At 43.3% G+C, this 15,274-nt stretch overlaps 2 protein-coding genes across 9 annotated transcripts in view; both read right to left on the bottom strand.

The window, feature by feature from the left end:
* The window catches only part of LOC310743932 (uncharacterized protein), a 419,281-nt gene that overhangs the window by 79,303 nt on the left and 324,704 nt on the right, over positions 1-15,274 (bottom strand). The gene's annotated exons all lie outside the window — the stretch shown is intronic.
* DOCK4 (dedicator of cytokinesis 4) overlaps positions 1-15,274 on the bottom strand; it is a 250,389-nt gene that overhangs the window by 35,585 nt on the left and 199,530 nt on the right. For 4 of the 8 annotated variants that reach the window (XM_083574286.1, XM_083574287.1, XM_083574290.1 and 1 more), the window contains exons 33-36: positions 10,948-10,974; positions 10,679-10,774; positions 6,311-6,371; positions 1,421-1,514 (exon numbers count right to left, since the gene is read on the bottom strand). In XM_083574286.1, coding sequence (XP_083430412.1) covers positions 1,421-1,514; positions 6,311-6,371; positions 10,679-10,774; positions 10,948-10,974 — 278 coding nt within the window. The remainder of the gene's footprint in view (positions 1-1,420; positions 1,515-6,310; positions 6,372-10,678; positions 10,775-10,947; positions 10,975-15,274) is intronic. The other 4 variants (XM_083574292.1, XM_083574293.1, XM_083574288.1 and 1 more) reach the window with 1 other exon arrangement.

The following is a 15,274-nucleotide window of genomic DNA, read 5'->3' as shown; positions in this document are numbered from 1 at the left end:
GGATTCCAATTACATCATTTCTCTCCAACAAAGATTGCTAATAATCTTGATATAAAATAATAATAATAATAATAATAATAATAATAATAATAATTATTATTATTTATATATCTATTTATACCCAGCCCATCTGGCTGAGTTTCCCCAGCCACTCTGGGCAGCTTCCAACCGAATATTAAAAACAATACAGCATCAAACATTTTAAACTTCCCGATACAGGGCTGCCTTCAGATGTCTTTAAAAAGTAAAATAGTTGCTTATTGCCTTGACATCTGATGGGAGGGCGTTCCACAGGGCGGGTGCCACCAGCGAGAAGGCCCTCTGTCTGGTTCCCTGTAACCTCACTTCTTGCAGTGAGGGAACTGCCAGAAGGCCCTTGGAGTTGGACCTCAGTGTCCGGACTGGATGATGGGGGTGGAGACGCTCCTTCAGGTATACTGGACCGAGGCCATTTAGGGCTTTAAAGGTCAGCACCAACACTCTGAATAGTGCCTGGAAATGTACAGGGATGGTACGCTTAATGGTAAAAGTCAATCACTTTGATTCCAGGGAGCACGTTCTCAATATCAAGGGATGCTGATAAAGCCTGAAGTGGGATTATTTCTACTCCATTTCCATTTTTTTAAAGCAAAGGAAGACCTGGCAGCTAAGTCTGCCAGGAAAAGGTTACTCACTTTCCAAATGAGGACCTGCTGCAGTACAGGTACAAGTGACTACGTCTCACCTACAGAGAGGCTCCTATTACACAGGCCTTAATGGTCCTTGTAGCTTCTTATGTTACAGGTTGGTGCCTTAGGTGTTCAGATGCAAGATTCTCAATGCTTCACACTAGAGTTGAAAGGTGCCAGGAGTTCCCTCCCGTTTGGTCCTGAGCAAACCAAAGGTTGTTCTTACTCAAGGCAGGCCCATCCATTGAGGAGGCCACCCTAGGCAGCTGGCTTTGGATATCATAAAAAGGCAGAGAATTGTTGAGCTATTTAATATTGTATTTTTTTACTGCCAGGGAGGGTGGAGGCGCTTGTGGTCTCCCCCCCCCCCAAGTTAACTGACCTTGTATACAAAGTACCTCAACTTGCATGCAGGAAGAGCAGGCACGATTTGTTGCTCTTCCTCAAGCATAATATTTTGGGGGCTTGCTCCTGCTATTACCTCTGCAGTCAAACCATATTTTGCATCCAAATTAGGCACTGAAATCTATAGAGCTTTGGGGATACCACCAACTTGAAGGCATATCTGAGAAGATAAGATCAGTTCCCATGCAGGCGTCCACGACTCTGCCTTGCTATATCCAGCTTTTCCCAAAAAAACACAGATGCCAGCTTGAGACATAGAAGGAATTCCTGCACCTATTTATTCCACTAATCTGCGTCCGTGTCTCAAAACATATACTGTTACCAGGATTATTTGGTGAATTGTTTACCTGTGAAGTTTTGTGCTTTAAGGTGCAGATCATACAGTTTATGTATATATCGAATATACATCTCCTCCTTATTCAATTCTGTCTTGTAAAAATTCTGGAATAAAAACACATTGCAATGCATGATAGTTATAAAAGACAAGGTAGCAACATTATCTATGCCTTTTATCCTATCTCTGATCTTTCTCTCTCTCTTGAAAACCATTCCTTATCAGATAGCAGAAAAGCTTTGGAATCAGAAAAAAAGCATTTTTGTGAAATGTTGTGATGAATCTCAAGCAGTCATTTTAGTCTTTTAAAACAAAAAAGGTGTTACTTAACAAAAAAGAGGAAAATGTAAAAAAAAAGATGAAAATGTGTGATAGGTTATATTGGTAACAAAATAAATTAAATCATATGAGTAAGGAGTTGGGAATGGGGTCCAATGATGCTGCAAAATGTACGGTATGTTTTCAGAAATCTGCATTGATTCTTATGGGTAATTATTTTCCACGGGTTTGTTTACCTCTGTGCACTGGGTAAAATCTAGCTTCTGTTATCCATAGTGTGGGACATCTGCTATACATATCCCTGCTGCTTTTTATTACATACAATGCCAGAATAACTGCCAATTGGTACCTCATTACACATTGATATTAGTATAATGTTGTAAATAGAGAGACTGAGAAAGATAAAGATAGTTCATTTAGTCATCGCTAGTGCTCCAACCTTGAAAATGGAAAAACTTAATTATGATTCAGTGTTCCTAATCTGTGACAAAATATTTCACAGGGGGCATTACATTTTAAACAATTATCTGTGAATTTCAAACTGATACTTGCTTTTTTCTTCTTCTACTCTTTATATTGTGTTCTTAGTCACTGTGAGAAATCAATGAAGCTAGGGTGATGGAGTTTACGTTTTAAAATAAATGTATTTGTATAGTTTTTGTATTTAACAAATGTGCATACATTTTAATAATCAGATACCCCTCAAGAAAAGAGCTGTTCAGGGAAACAATACTAAACACCTAATCTGGAGATGCAGCCATTTTGAATACAGATAGTTTAAAACGGCATCTGAGTCTCAGCTAAGTTGGAATGCGAAATCTGTATGGGTATGGTTTGAATGAGTTTGTACTACCTTTGGACACACTGGATTTTCAAGGATTAGAAAAAATAATGGTTCCTTGAGGCTGAAAGCAGTATACATAGTAGGCTCAAATCACATAGTTGTCCCAAGTGGGACTTATGTATATTGGAATTTATACCTAACTGTTATATCCAGACAAGAATGTTTGGAAGAAAACAAAAATAGACAAATGTGCCTTGTCTGCATTGTGGAAAGGATACACTCCCACACCAGGTATATCCACTTCTTGCATAGGGATTTGTTCAAATAGGGTCATGGGTTTTTCAGATTTTGTACAGTGAGTTTGCTTTTACATGAATAGTCCTCTACAGTAGGCAAATAAACTGTATTTTAATGTGAATGTGCAGGGTGCTGGTGCACATTGCTAAAAAGGTATTCTTCCACTTCTTCCCTGCTCCTGTCAACACAATCAGAAAACAAGCCAGAGTTTGTTTTTAGCTGTGGTTTAATGTGATGTACAAACTGGATCAAAGACTTGCATGTATGAATCAGCCTTCACAGAAAAAACAAGCATATTTTCTCAGAGATGGTATATGTTAGACACACTCTGCAAGAATCAAAGCACAGCACCTCAACTCATTTAGTCCAATCCCATTACAGAGAATGCAGTTGTTTTCTTTGTAGACAAAGCAGTCAATAGCACTAGTCTGGGCAAAATCATAACATATGAAAATCCCATAGCAAACTCTTCATGGACCACCTTGCCTAGAGGAAAGGGAAGGGGGATGTAGAAATACATTCAAAGTATGGGTCTAAATGTGTTGAATAGAGTGGTCATGTGTACTGCTAGGCCTCTATTTGAAGACTTATCTATAAATAAGCATTTGCAAATTTCATGCAAATGTGTGTCCTCTTTTGCAATGATACATTTCCTCCTTTTTGGCAATTTGCATATGGCCATCCTAGTTATTTAAATGCTATTTGTCTCTGTAGTCATTCAAAAGACAGATTCTTTCATCCTTCCTCCCAAAACTGAATGCTTTGAAAGATCAATGACTTATCACTCCATCTGGTGATATTAACAGAAATTTCCCTTTCACATAGGATCTACGTCAGACACAAACAGCAATGCAAAACATCGAAAGCAGCATTGGTGGGAAGAAGCTACGCAGCACCGTGTTTGAGTGAAGCAGAACTGCAGAGGTCAAGGACTCTGGTGAAGTGAAATACCACAGGTGTATTCAAAAGGGATTTGCTGGATTGTAAAGCCATGCCTACATGCACATCAGGGGAATCTAATCTGAGGCATGTGGAAACATTTTCGTTAAGTATTGTGAATGGTAAAGTATAGTCCACATTGATGGTTTTCGAGGCAGAGAGATGAAAAGAATAGAGCAGCCTGAGCCCATGGATAAATAAAAAAGAAACAACAACTTGCAATTAAAGTGTCACCAAGGTGACACATTTCTTAACCTGACAAGTTCTTGCTGTTAAGAAAATGGTTAAGAGCCTATTTGGCTCTTCATATAAAAGGCAAAAGTTCGGGCTTCTCAGTAACAGTCTCCTCTGAGTTCCTTTACTCCAGCTCCTGTACTCATGGCAAAGAAATTCCTTTTGGATGAAAGATATGTATTTCTGTGGACATTAGGATGCAAATAATGACTTGGAGATTGGAAGGGGCCACCATCTATTTCTGCAATTGGTAAAGCAGCAGTGGAAAAAAAATCCCCACTCAGCTCCAAAGTTTACTGGTCCACCATTGGTGGAAAAATGGTTTGCAGCCCATTTTCATGGAGATTTTGGCAGGTTGAAATGTGCACGTGGTACGGGCTGATATGGTTTTGCTGACATTTGTTATATTAACTGTGCTTAGAAAGTTGAGGCAATTTGAATCTCTTGTAGCATTTTAATTTTTGAATCTTTTGAATTTTTCTTGATTTTATTGTTTTATCTTTTTGTAAACCACTTTAGGGTGTGTGTGGTGTTTTTGTACAGCTAAGCAGTGTGTAAGTTTGAGGAAATAAATAAATTAATGGAGGAGCAATCACACAGGTCTACTCAGAAGTAAGCCTCATTGAGTTCACTCAGGTAAGTGTACATGCAAGGAGAGATAGCACCTTTCCAGGGGCGCACCCAGTATTGTGGAAGGCTTGACTTTACGAAGCACAAAGTGTCTTGCTACACGGGCAGGCGTTTGCCTGCTAAGTATCCACGGTAAATGCCATTTTATTTCTGTGGTTTCTGCCTTTATTTTATTTTCAATGCATTTTAATGCCTTTAATTCAATATACTTTATTGTGGTGTTTTTAATCATATTTTATGGAATTATGATTTTAAATCGTTCTAAGCTGCCCCAGGCACTAGCAGATTCAGCGGGGGAGCATAATCCTGCGCTGCCCAGGGCAGGCATGCTCCCAAGGGGGGCCGGGCACGGAGGGTGCCCTCCCAGGCATGGGATAGCCGTTCGGGTGCACGGAGTGGCGCGAGCGCCCTGCAGCTGGGGACAGAGCGAGCCGCCAATGGTGGACATTCGCCGCACCGCCCACTCTGAAACCTCCCCCAGCTGTCAAAATGAAGGGGGAAGGGGCGAATGCCGCTGGTAAAGCGGCGCAACTCCCCTTCCCCCGATGGCTCAGGGTAGGCTTGGGAGTCGCAGGTGGGCGGCGCGCCAAATGTCACCTCCTCAGCGAAGACACCTGGGGAGGTCTGCCCCCACCGCACCCCCTTCCTCCACCCCTGAGCAGATTACAAGGGTCGGTAGAAATCTGCATTAAGTAGAAAAATGTTTTTATATCCGTTAGCCCCCGCTTTTATTGGCTGCTTTTGGTGAGACAAAAATGTTAACAGAGGAGACAGCGACCACATCCTCTCACCTGGTGCCCTCTGAGGAAGGCTAGGATGCAAATGTGCTTTATTATCATAAGCCACTCTGTGATCTTAAGGGATTAATCGTTGGGCGAAAATCTTACAATTACAGTGGTACCTCGGGTTAAGTACTTAATTCATTCTGAAGGTCCATACTTAACCTGAAACTGTTCTTAACCTGAAGCATCACTTTAGCTAATGGGGCCTCCTGCTGCTGCCGTGCCGCCAGAGCACGATTTCTGTTCTCATCCTGAAGCAAAGTTCTTAACCCAAGGTAATATTTCTGGGTTAGCGGAGTCTGTAACCTGAAGCGTATGTAACCTGAAGCGCCTGTAACGCGCGAGGTACCACTGTACATACATCCATCCATACAAATAAAATAGTCATCCAACTAACCTTGATATAATATAGTTTCCCTAAATCATGCAGAAAGTAAAAAAAGGGGGGGAGGGATATCTCCCACTCTATCACACATTTCTCAGAGAGAAAATCACCCTTTGAAAAATATTATTTCACCTGTAGATGGAAAAAGTTACAGAATTCCCTATCAATTGTAAAAACCAGAAAGGTGTCTGTCCTGAATAACAAGAAGCAAGGCTGTTGGAAGAAGTATCCCTGCTTCCTTTCCTCACTGCCAGCGAAGTAGCATATGTGCTCAGAAGAATCCCACTTCTCTTGCTTCTTTCCCACCTGCCAGCTCATATAATTAGAGACACCCACCCACAACCCAAACCGGGCTGGACGACTATATTTTTGCAGGCTTATCAATATATATTCAAATGCAACATGAATACTTCATGATTCTGTAATAGGTTTTGAATTCATTAATTATGCAGTGGAAAGCGTACTTTTAAATCCCAGTTTGGAAAGTAAGCTATTAAAAACACGCTCCTTATCTAAACATTCAGATCCTTAAAGTGACATAGTTAAGATCTCTCAAAAGACAGAGATACGCACCAGCAAGCTGACGGTGCAGCCAATCTTTTTGCCATCCACTTCACCCATTTTCATGCAGTCCCTGGAGGGGTTAGAAAAATATTGTTTTAAAAACAGAGCAAATCATGCGCAGAAGAATTAATTATGAATGTTAGATAAAACGATGTATCCAAAATAAATTCTGTTATTAACTGACTCAAATACACTATTTGATTCAAGAATATATGTCAGCTAGTACTCTCACTATGAAGCCTAATGCAAGATAAGATTCTCTGAGGATGAAAACATAGTTCAGGGTAAATTGACCTTAAACTGTAAATGCAATAACTGCAAAACTTGCACATCCATCCCTTGTCCGTTTCTGCCTTGATTATCTGACCTTCTTCTGTTGTATAGATCAGGAGTGGGACACTTTTTTCCCCTACCAAGGGCCAATGACCCTCAGAGAACAAACAATTGCAGGTATGTGGATTAATGTGAGCCAAAGCTCTAGTGTGTTCAACCCCAGAACCTGCAGGTTTCGCTCCAAAATTGTTTTTCAATGCCAGATTTGAGCTCTAAAACACGTGAAGCAATAAAATTCAGAGTGCCTCTGAGAGCCTCCCACTACAACCAGGTGAGACGGTAATCTAAATGTGAAAAGTAAATGAGTTCAGTTATTGGGAGAATAGAGTCATTCCCTATCTCTGGCCTCTGGCCTCTGGCCAGCCCAGAGATTCAGGCTTTGAGCCTGAGCTGCTCCACAATCAGTGTGAGGAGATGACACAGTGACCCAGGGCAGTGTTTGCACTCCCAGCACTCCAGGCTGCTCCTCCACAGCCAATGAATAGAGCAAAGGAATTAAAAGGATGGAGTTCTGGTAGAACTGCAGGAGTTCAGAACTGGATGAAACAGGGGAATGCCAATTGGTTGCTGTGGAGCAGAGGTGGGGAACCTCAAGTTTGGGGGATAAATGCAGCTCTCCATGCCTCTCTTGGAATCTTTTCCAAGACACATGCCTCCCTAGCCACAACGCATCTACACAGGACGTGGGTGGTGCTGTGGTCTAAACCACTGAGCTTCTTGGGCTTGTTGACTGGAAGGTTGGTGGTTCGAATCCCCACAATGGAGTGAGCTCCCATTGCTCTGTCCCAGCTCCTGCCAACCTAGCAGTTCGAAAGCATACAGTGCAAGTAGATAAACAGGCACTGTTGTGGTGGGAAGGTAAACGGCGTTTCCGTGTGCTCTGGTTTCCGTCGCAGTGTCCTGTTGCGCCAGAAACGGTTTAGTCATGCTGACCCACACATGACCCAGAAAGCTGTCTGTGGACAAACGCCAGCTCCCTCGGCCTGAAAGCAAGATGAGCGCCACAACCCCACAGTCACCTTTGACTGGACTTAACCGTCCAGGGGTCCTTTACCTTTAACACAGGCCATAACCCTCACTGACCATGAATAACACTTTTCATGAGTGCTTTGGCTGGCTGGAATGTGTCCTGGAACTCTGATCATGTTTCTTGCATTCCAGGGTAAAAGACAATGAGGGGTGTGTGTGTGTGTGTGTGTGTGTGTGTGTGTGTGTGTGTGTTGTTGTTGTTGTTGTTGTTGTTGTTGTTGTCATTCATCTGTCTTGAGAGACAACAGAAGAGTGCACCATCGGGGTCAAACCATTGGAGAGTTTCAGCACCTGCTGTGGTTGTAGAGTCCAATATGGTAGAGACATGTTTCAATGCAGCGGGGGGAAGACAAAGGTGTCTGGTTTCACTGTTACAGATACACTACGGTGTTTCTTCTCTCTGCGCTCCTCGCAGCAGTCATTTCTCCTCTGATCACTGCTGTGGATGCATGAATGACAGTCTCCAGGCACTGTGATCATCTGCAAGGGATTCCCACACTGTGGGGCTAATGTTGCCAGCCTTCATGTCATGTCTGCAGACATCTTTATAACACAGAGTTGGTCTGCCAATGGGTTTGGTGCCTGAAGCCAGCTCCCTGTAAAGCACAACCTTTGGGATCCTGCTATCTAACACTCAGCGTACATGACCAAGCCAGTGTAGATGTCGCTGAGACAGAAGTGTAAACATGCTGAGAATGTGGGCTTTGAAGAGCACATCTTTGTTTGAGACACTGTCCTGCCATGTGATCCTCAAAATCTTGCTGACACTGAACATACGGAAGGCAATGAGGTGTTGCTTCTGCCCAGTGCAAGTTCCATAAAGCAATGTGCTCAACACACAAGCCCGGTAGACCTTCATCTCGGTATTGGTCTTTAGCACGACATTATCTCAGCCATTGCTGTAGCTGCCTTGCCAATCCGCTTGTCTAACCTACTGTACGAAAGTAAATTCGACATTTTTTGCTCCGCATACTTTTTGCCTCTGACTCTGGCCACCACTGGAACATGTCATCCGTAAGGTTGCTGAAACAAGAATTCATCCATTGGGCTGAGAAAGATTCCCCACCCATGCCTTACAACAAGGTTTTCCAAACTTGGGTTTCCAGCTGCTTTTGGACTACAATTCCCATCATCCCTGAACACTGGTCCTGCTAGCTAAGGATGATAGGAGTTGTAGTCCAAAAACATCTGGATACCCACGTTTGGGAAACCCAGCCCCAGAAGGATACACTGCAGCTTCCATCCTAAATCATCTTTCTTTTTGTCCAAGCTAGTGGAGCTATGATACTAAACAATGGGTCCATGGGCAAGAGTTTGTTCCACTCCTGTCAACTGGAAGACCTAAGTGGTAAGAACAGATCCTCTCCTCCTCTGTAAAGCATCATATACATGCACTAGCTTTGTTTGTTTGTTTAATAATAATAATATAAATCCCACCATATATACCCAAGCATCTTTCTGGATCTACACTGTAAATCTTTAATAAGCTGGCTATCTTATGCAATTGAAAGCAAGGACAACAAATATGGTTCAGATTGTTCTTTTTCAAGGATATGGAGTGAGCTGTGGAAGGGAGGGAAGAAGTTTGGAGAAAAGGGGAAACTCAATGTATCTGTATCTCCTTTTGTGTATTATTTAATGAAAATCAATAAAAAACATTGTTATAAAAATGCAAAACCAAAAAAGGGGGGGGATATGGAGTGAGACTGCCCACAGTCTAGAATTAGAAAGGGGACTGGAATTTAAAATGATCCTGTGTTTAGGTTCTGGCAATGAAGATTTCATGCATGGCCTAATCTAAAAACACATGCAACCCAGCCCTAAGCATGTTGGCATGGAAGTAAGTCCCACTGAGCTGAACAATGCTCGCTCACAAGTGAATGTTATAGGTAGGAAGAATGCAGCCAATCTTTCTGTGCTCGGTCCCCGCAGTAGAAAGGAGTTATGGTGCAGGGTAGCGATTTGATTCTTGCCTTTGCCATATACCCTCAAGGCGGCCTTAGGCAAGCCTGATTCCTGCCCACCCCACCCCTCAATCTGCAGCAAGGATGTGATGCACAGGGCCACTGCAAAGATTACAACTATATAAAGAACAAATGCACAGCCAGAGCTCTTTTGCATTTCTTTGAGAGCAGGCCCTGCAAAGCAAGATGAGCTGCAATATGCTATTCACCACTCACCCAATGCCTGGAACTGCTATCAAACTAAACAGACCATCTGCAAGACTGGTACCACCAAAGGAAAAGCTGGACAGATGTGGACTCTTCCTTTCTTTGGATTCAAGTTATCTGCGGCTTACATGAAAAATTTAGACTAGCGCTACCTGCCTCCTACATCTTTCGTCTGCTCTGTCTAGTTGCCATCGTGTTTTCAGGCCACAGATGGCCTCTCTCTATGCCAAATGTGCAGAACCTAAGACAATTCGTCCTCGATTCTTGGCTGTGTCTGTTGCCACAGCTCCTACAGATGTCAAAAGTGAGGAGGGGGTTGCAATGCATTCCATACAGGACCCATCAGAAGATGCACAGTAAGACCCAACCTGACACTGGCAATATGCCTGATGTTATACCATCAGACCTAGTGCACAGCTGAGGTGCACATTAGTGCAACATGAAACTGATTTGCACAAGCATAAGAGTCATTCTTAGAGCTGATCTACATATGAAGAACCACGGCGTTCTACTAATGCTCTGTGATTTATTTATTTTTTGGGGGAAGAACCTTTTACATAGAAAACTATCGTATCAGGAAGGTGGTGACAACTCTTCCTGGCACATAAACTTTCGACAGGCAAGGAGAATTTTGTGTGGGTGGGGTGGGGTGGGGGAGGCAATCAAACATGTGGCTTACCCCCTTGTACCCTACATTGAATTATGAACTGCCGAAAACTTGATATCTGATGTTGTGTGTGTGCTTTCATATTCTAGCTAATGATAATTTTCTCGAAGGAATGCTGGCACCAGACTTTCAGACCATGGCATATTTCTTGCTATAAATCATGCAGCAATTGCTCACCTGTAGTCCAGCAGTCTCTCCATAAGACGGGTTACAGTGGCGATTAATGAAACGCCACTTTCTCTCCATGTTTCGCGTTCAATTTTCTTCAGCAAGCTGGAAGGAATGAACCCAGGGCAAAATATCAGCATTTATTTTTACCGGTCTCCATAACAACCAATTTATACTCAAAGGTACCCAAAAATGCCTTAGCAGTATCTGCTCATTCACAGATTTTATTATTATTATTATTTCCTTCAAACTAAGCACAATTGCAAATATTCTCTTACCTGGGATAAGGACCAAAGAGTGGAATTCTACTCCAGGAAGCATTGACAAGGCAAATTGAATTTTTTTTTAGGTTAGCCAACTTCAAGACAACACACACACACAGAGAAAGCATCCTATTTTCCAAATATATCTAGACATCTCACAACCTTTACACACAGAAGATTCTGGATTTATTGCATGCTCACCCCTTTGTGCTATTCATTAGACCTGTATTTCAACATCAAGAAAAGAAACTGAAGATTTTGTTACCTAGAAGAGAGCATTTCCCATCTCACTGCTTCCCTTTCGATGAGATTTCAAATCTTCTCCCCCTCCGTACTTTAGTCGACAGTAGTTCTGCACCCACACAATTTACTGCATTGTAACTGCCACAGGAAAAGCCTTTTCCTGAGGAGAATTTTTTTTTTCTTTTTTAACCCAAACACTTTCCTTTCGCTTGGTGTTATTTATGCATTTCAATCTCATTCATTTAACTGTTAAATAATTGGTAGCTTCTTGGTGGCAAATCTTAGCCAAATGCACCAGGTCAGTTAGAATTGAAAGGTTCTGAGCCCAGCAGTAATATGAAAATACAGAAATAGAACCACTGACAATAATACCAATGAGCAACGGCTAGCATTTGCTTAGTTTCTAAAAATGAGAGGGGCTGGGGGTTGTTCCGGAAGTCCTTTCCCCAAATCTAGAAGCATGCAAGCCTCAGAAGGGCACATGACATATGCTCACAGAGACTTTGTCCTTCAGGATTGCCTCTCACATTCCAGCTCTGAGCCCTAGAATCCTAGGGCGGCCCAAAGGTGATTCTACAAGCGCTCAAGACCCCATCACAACTATGCCTTTTGTAGAAGTGTCTTGGGAGAAGCTTTGAAACGTTTCTATGTTGATAACACAGGTATCCTCCAGGGACAAGTCCCCCTCCCACAAATCATAAACAAGGATTCTGGGTTTTTTAAGGTGTTTTGGGCATTTGTAGACCTCTCCCTCCCTCTCCTGTGCGCTCTCTCTCTCTCTCTCTTTGTGAAAAACTAGTTCCTCCCCCATTCCAGTCCCCCTGCCTTTGATTCAATCCTGAGGATCTGTATAGTTACTCTGGTATGTATTTTGTAAAAGTGGGGATGTTGGACACATTGGGGAAGGTGAGACAGTCCATTGTCATGCTCGGTTGTTAGAAAGGGAAACAGACATGGGGGTGGTTAAGCCATTCCAAAGCAACAGCACTGAAGTACCCTTTTATGTTACTTGGGCCAAAGCACTACAACCAACACCAGAAACTTATGGAAAGGAGAACCAAACATACCTAAGAGCTATTCACACAACCATCTGAGAGCACAGTGGAGGCATCCACCAGCATATGGAAAGCCAGTTGTATATACCAAGTGTAGAATTTGACTTCCACCACCCGTTGAAAAATGCTAATTCTCTGGCAACGACTGGCTCACCATGGGTTGGGAGCTACCATGTGCAAACTTTTCAAACATGCTCCCCACAACTGCCACATACCCAAGGGCTTTTAAATAGCCCTTGGATAACCCAAAGCTATGTTGGGCTACCCTTTGCGCTTAATGACTCTACAATGTCAGCAATTGGCAGTTTGGACCAGTCTAGCATTCCTCAAAAGTCTGGTCCCAAGACTCACAATGAGTAATTATTTCACAGATTTATAAACTGCATAATGGTCTGAGACCATTGAAGTAGTGTACAATATAAAAGCAGGATAAAACACCAAGCCCAATTTCCCCTCAAGGAAAGCCTTCTTGAATAATAAAAATAATAATAAATGTCATTATATATGGAAATGATCTGGTCTGGACTTTGATGCGTCTGTGGCTTATTCTTTGTAGCTTCATAACCTTGATTCTCTCTGTTACTCTTATTTTTATTTTGTTTTTACTGCTGTGACTGAATGCTAAAACTAATAAATACATTATTGAAGAGAAATATATACAATAGGCACCTAAATACCATGTTGTTAGGTGCCTGTCTAATTTCAGCTGGGAATTCATTCCAGAGGGCTGGAGCTACAACACTAAAGGCCCAATTGCTAGCGCCAACTAAGCACTCCTCCATTGGAGGAGCAAATATGCTGGACAGAAATATACAGGGTAAAGTTCTCCTTTAGGCAGAATTCAGAATAGTATGCTAAGGAGATGTATGAGGTATTTGACTGCTGAGCTGTGAGTTTCTCCTTCCACTTCCTGCAGCTAACAGAAAGATAAGCACAGAATTGTATTCCTGGGATGGGAGAAAAAAAGTTTATGTTCCTTCACATTTTGTATGAGACACACACTAGCCAGTTGCCAACAACAACAACAACTTATTATTTATACCCCTCCCATCTGGCTGGGTTTCGCCAGCCACTCTGGGTGGCTCCCAACAGAATATTAAAAACACGATAAAACATCAAACATTAAAAACTTCCCTAAGCAGGGCTTCCTTCAGATTTCTTCTAAAAGTCAAATAGTTGTTTATTTCCTTGACATCTGATGGGAGGGCATTCCACAGGGTGGGCGCCACTACCAAGAAGGCCCTCTGCCTGGTTCCCTGTAACCTCAGTGAGGGAACCACCAGAAGGCCCTTGGAGCTGGACCTCAGTGTCCGTGTCCGGGCTGAACGATGGGGGTGGAGATGCTCCTTCAGGTATACTGGGCCGAGGCCGTTTACGGCTTTAAAGGTCAGCACCAACACTTTGAATTGTGCTCAGAAACATACTGGGAGCCAATGAAGGTCTTTCAGAACCAGTGTTATGTGGTCTCGGCGGCCACTCCCAGTCACCAGTCTAGCTGCCGCATTCTGGATTACTTGTAGTTTCCGGGTCACCTTCAAAGGTAGCCCCACGTAGAGCGCATTGCAGTAGTCGAAAACTGTACTTGAACTGTACTTGACCCGGATAGTCCTTCAAATAGAGGACATTCCTCTGGCAGCTTTACAGATAGAGAACTATTCCCTGTAAAGTAGGACATATGGCCAACCTAATAGTCAAGCATGCACATCCTATGCAACAGCTTGATCTATACTGCCCCAACATGTCTTCGCTGAGGAAAGGAAAACATTGTTCATGTTGTTGCAGTCCAAACTATTTTTAGGTCACACTTCAGCTTGCTTACACACAGCTCTTCATCCCATAATCAAGTGATGGCCAGTTCCACTCCTGTATGCCATACATTTGAGGGATATGCCCATGTCCTGGAAAGCTGAAGCCAATGCCAGCTTCCTGCCATACATCCCTGTGGGTTTAGAGGCATATGTTTCCCCTTCAGACAGAACAGGGTTCGCCTGGAGGATTCCAGGAAACACATCCGCACAAAGCCTGAAATAGCCCTTGAGTCACTGGCGGAGGAAGAGGTGTGTGGGAGGAGCGCACTGTCCCCAGCAGCGCGATCCCGGTGGGGTGCCATCTTGGCTGTTCCCCCACCTGCGCTGGGCGCCACGCCCCTGCAGGCGGTATGCCCCACCCCCAGGGCGCACGCCACGCCCCCGGGACGCGCGCCAGCCACGCCCCCATCTGCTCTCCACCCCCCAGTGCCAGAGCATGAAGTTCCGCCACTGCTTTGAGTGACATAAATTAGGGTACCGAAAGATTGGGCTTCATCTATTTTAACGTATTCAGGAAAACGAACTGGATTCCTGCAGAAGTGCTGAGGGGATTAGGAAATTGTGCCGAAGGAAAATGTTCTCTCGCCTGGAGGTTTCTCCCCTGCCGAATATCAAAGACTTGCTGAAGGTGAGGAAACATCTCAAAATGAGAGGGGCTATAATCCCTCAGAAGTGATATGGATTAGCCAATTTAAATACAGGCTTACTTTCAGTTTATATTTTTTGCATCCAGTATATCATGTGGGTAGGTCCTGCCTCCCTCCCTCCCACCCACCAGGAATTCGTGCAAACCCTTTGCATTGCAGACCTTTCAAAGATAATGCACAAAACAAACATTCCTGACAAGAGAGCCTCTCAAAAACAAGCCTCCGCTTCCTCGGGCAATATCTCGATAGGAAGTAAGAAGAAGGGTATTCCAGCTAAGCTGGTGTTCTCTCCTGCACACCGCGAAGCAAAAACTCTTCTGCATGCTTTACTGTAATCTTTTATTCCATCTTCCTTTGATCCTTCTCCAGAGGCCTGTTTGCTTTCCAAACACCCAGAATGGTGCTTCTTTAACCTGCAGCTAGATTGCCAGCATTCAGCAACAATCCTTGCTTGACACCGGTATAGAGTTATGTAAAAAAACTTAAAGCAAGAGTGGTTCCTTGTGCCTGTATTGTAGTGGTTGGATGGCCATCTGTCATGGATGCTTTAGCTGAGATTCCTGCATTGAAGGGGGTTGGACTAGATGAC

Source organism: Podarcis filfolensis (assembly GCF_964270895.1).
Source record: "Podarcis filfolensis genome assembly, chromosome: 10".
NCBI classification, from domain to species: Eukaryota; Metazoa; Chordata; class Lepidosauria; order Squamata; family Lacertidae; genus Podarcis; species Podarcis filfolensis.
The sequence above is the reverse complement of the archived record's forward strand: the minus strand, read 5'-3'. Positions and strand labels throughout refer to the sequence as shown.